The sequence below is a fragment of the Montipora foliosa genome, chromosome 14, assembly GCF_036669935.1.
Source record: "Montipora foliosa isolate CH-2021 chromosome 14, ASM3666993v2, whole genome shotgun sequence".
Lineage (NCBI taxonomy): Eukaryota > Metazoa > Cnidaria > Anthozoa > Scleractinia > Acroporidae > Montipora > Montipora foliosa.
Window position 1 is genome coordinate 17,595,593 of NC_090882.1, and position 2,500 is coordinate 17,598,092.

At 40.3% G+C, this 2,500-nt stretch overlaps 1 protein-coding gene across 1 annotated transcript in view; it reads left to right on the forward strand.

Annotated features, from left to right (window-relative positions):
- The window catches only part of LOC137984621 (microspherule protein 1-like), a 13,231-nt gene extending 12,119 nt beyond the window's left edge, over window positions 1-1,112 (forward strand). The window contains exon 13 of the mRNA XM_068831821.1: window positions 480-1,112. Within this exon, the coding sequence (XP_068687922.1) occupies window positions 480-581 (102 nt within the window). The 3' untranslated portion in view covers window positions 582-1,112. The remainder of the gene's footprint in view (window positions 1-479) is intronic.
- The last annotated feature ends 1,388 nt before the right edge of the window (window positions 1,113-2,500 follow it).

Here is a 2,500-nt window from a genome sequence, read left to right on the forward strand (position 1 = left end):
ACCACTATTTTGGAGTGTTTGGCTAATATTTATGAAAAATCCGTTTTGTTTTGTCTCCACCATTTTCCTAAAAAAATTTGACCACAATTGCTTGTAATCTCGCAATCTCACCCGGGTTGTTCGAAGCATGGTTAGCGCCAACCAGCGTTAGATACCATGGAAACCTATAGATTTTGACACCTCTTAACCAACGGTTAGCGCTAACCAGGCTTTGAGCAACCGGCCCGTGATTGACTAATTTGCCATTGTCGGTAAGAGTCTAGACAACGCTGGCGTCAACTTTTTCTTGTTGTAATATTCTATAAGGAACTCTTATTTTGGGAATAAACCAATTAAGCAATAGAGGACTTTTTCGGTGTTTACAGAGCCTCATCTCAACACGAGGGGGAGTTGGGAGAATTCGAGACAGTTATGAAAACCGTGACGCAGTCATGAAAACCCATTTAGCTTATACATGTATTGTGCTTCTTTCATCATAGATCTGCGGTCTTCGTTTTGTGTTTCTTATAAATCAAGATCTTTCTGGTGCAAACAAGGATGTCAAACAGCCAACGCCTACTTCTCACGGGAAAGTGACCTGAAATCCTCTGCTGAAGGACTGATTATTCGTGAAAAATAATATTGAACAGGAGCGTCAAACTGGGATAACTTTGTTTTGGTCTTGCGTGCAAGAAATAGACAGAGTAACTGTGAAGCATTTCCTAATTTTTTTCTTCGCAAGAAATAGCTCCAAAATGCTATCTTTATTTTCCATCAAGTATTGAAACATTGTAAAAGCTGTGAAGATTTTACCTTTTACTTTTCATAGATGTATCAAAGTAGATGGTGAAATGTTTACCTGGTAAACGACTAAATAGTTTTGTTTATCATTGGTGACTCGGAGAACGCGGAAACGATCAGAGTTCTCTTAACAGGGGTCTAGCTTCCGGTTATGTGGTGCAGATGCTCTAACAATAAGCTACCTCCGAGATAAGTACTAACTGCTTGAAGTAGAGACAAGTCGACGCCGTTCTCTGCTAAAGTCATGCGCAGAGAAAGGAGAGCTGTAGTCGAGATTGGTGAAGACGAAAGGATAACACAAAGTTGACAATAATTCATAAATATCGAGTATTGTTATGTACTTGGAGTTTCACTCAACAAAACGAGCACTGTGATTGGTTGATTCTTGGCCACGTGCTCCTGGTAAAATTTAAATGTATCCCGTCCGGGATACAATTCCGCAGTTGTTGACCGCGCCGGATGTTTTGCTGCAATTGCTGAAGGGAATATCTAAATATATAACAAAGCACTTAATGTATGGTCCCTCGGGAAAGCCCCGTAGTTAGTTTTGTTTTCCCTAGAGTCCTGACGTTTCTCTCGACTTCGTCTCGGGAAACATCAGGCCCTGGTTGTTCAAACATGGATAGCGCTATCTACCGGATAAATCACTATCCAGCGGATAGACACTAGCAAAACCAATTGAGTTATCCAGTGGATAGTGATTTATCTGGTGGATAGCGCTATCCATCGTTTGAGCAACTGGGGCCAGGACTCGAGGGAAAACAAAGGTAACTGTTTCCCTCGGGACCATACATTAAAGGGAACCTCCACTAAAACAGGAATATATCTTTAAAATGGTTAACATAATGCTCACAATCAAAATTGTTCGAACGTTTTCCAATGGGAGCGTTTGTATCCGAAATAATTAAATTTTAAAAACGGTTGTTTTGGTTTTCAAATTTCCCGGGCGCCGCCATCTTGAATAATTGTGACGTGTCATGGTTGCCCTATTGTTTTAAAACAAAAGCTCTTTGTGCAAATACAAAAGAGCAACCATAACACGTCACAATTATTCAAGATGGCTGCGCCCAGGAAATTTGAAAACCAAAACAGGCGTTTTTGAAATTCATTTATTTCGGATACAAAGGATTCCATTGGAAAACGTTTGAACAATTTTGATTGTAAACATTATGTTAAATATTTTGAAGTTGTATCCTTGTTTTAGTGGAGGTTTCCTTTAAGTGTATAATGTTGTCGGTTCATGAACTATTGGAGTGACTATCTTAAATTGCTATGTATACCCATGTAATCCATTTGTGCGTTAGCCGTTGTAATGGAAATAAGCCCACACGAGGACAGAAAAACTCTGACGGGACTCTGACCAAGGTGGTTTTGAAAACACTTATCCTTTTTCTTGTCGCTTAAATGGTACTGTCGCAGCATTAAAACATTTGCGCATGCGTTTACCAAATGTGTGAACAATGATAACTCGAAGGAAGGCTATTGAAGTACCAGCAGGTATCTGTCCCCGACAGGCAATAAGCAAAAAAATTCACGTGTCTCTAAGAGAGAATTGCTTTTATTGTCCAGGCAAGTGGGAGGTTCATTCTCTCTTACGTCTATGCCCGCATTTCAAATACTTATCTCTCGAGGAAGAAATCTATCGGACCTTAGACTTCGTGTGAGAGAATCGAGGCAGTGTGGCCCAGTGGTTAGGACGCTTGTCTTGAGATCCGTAGAT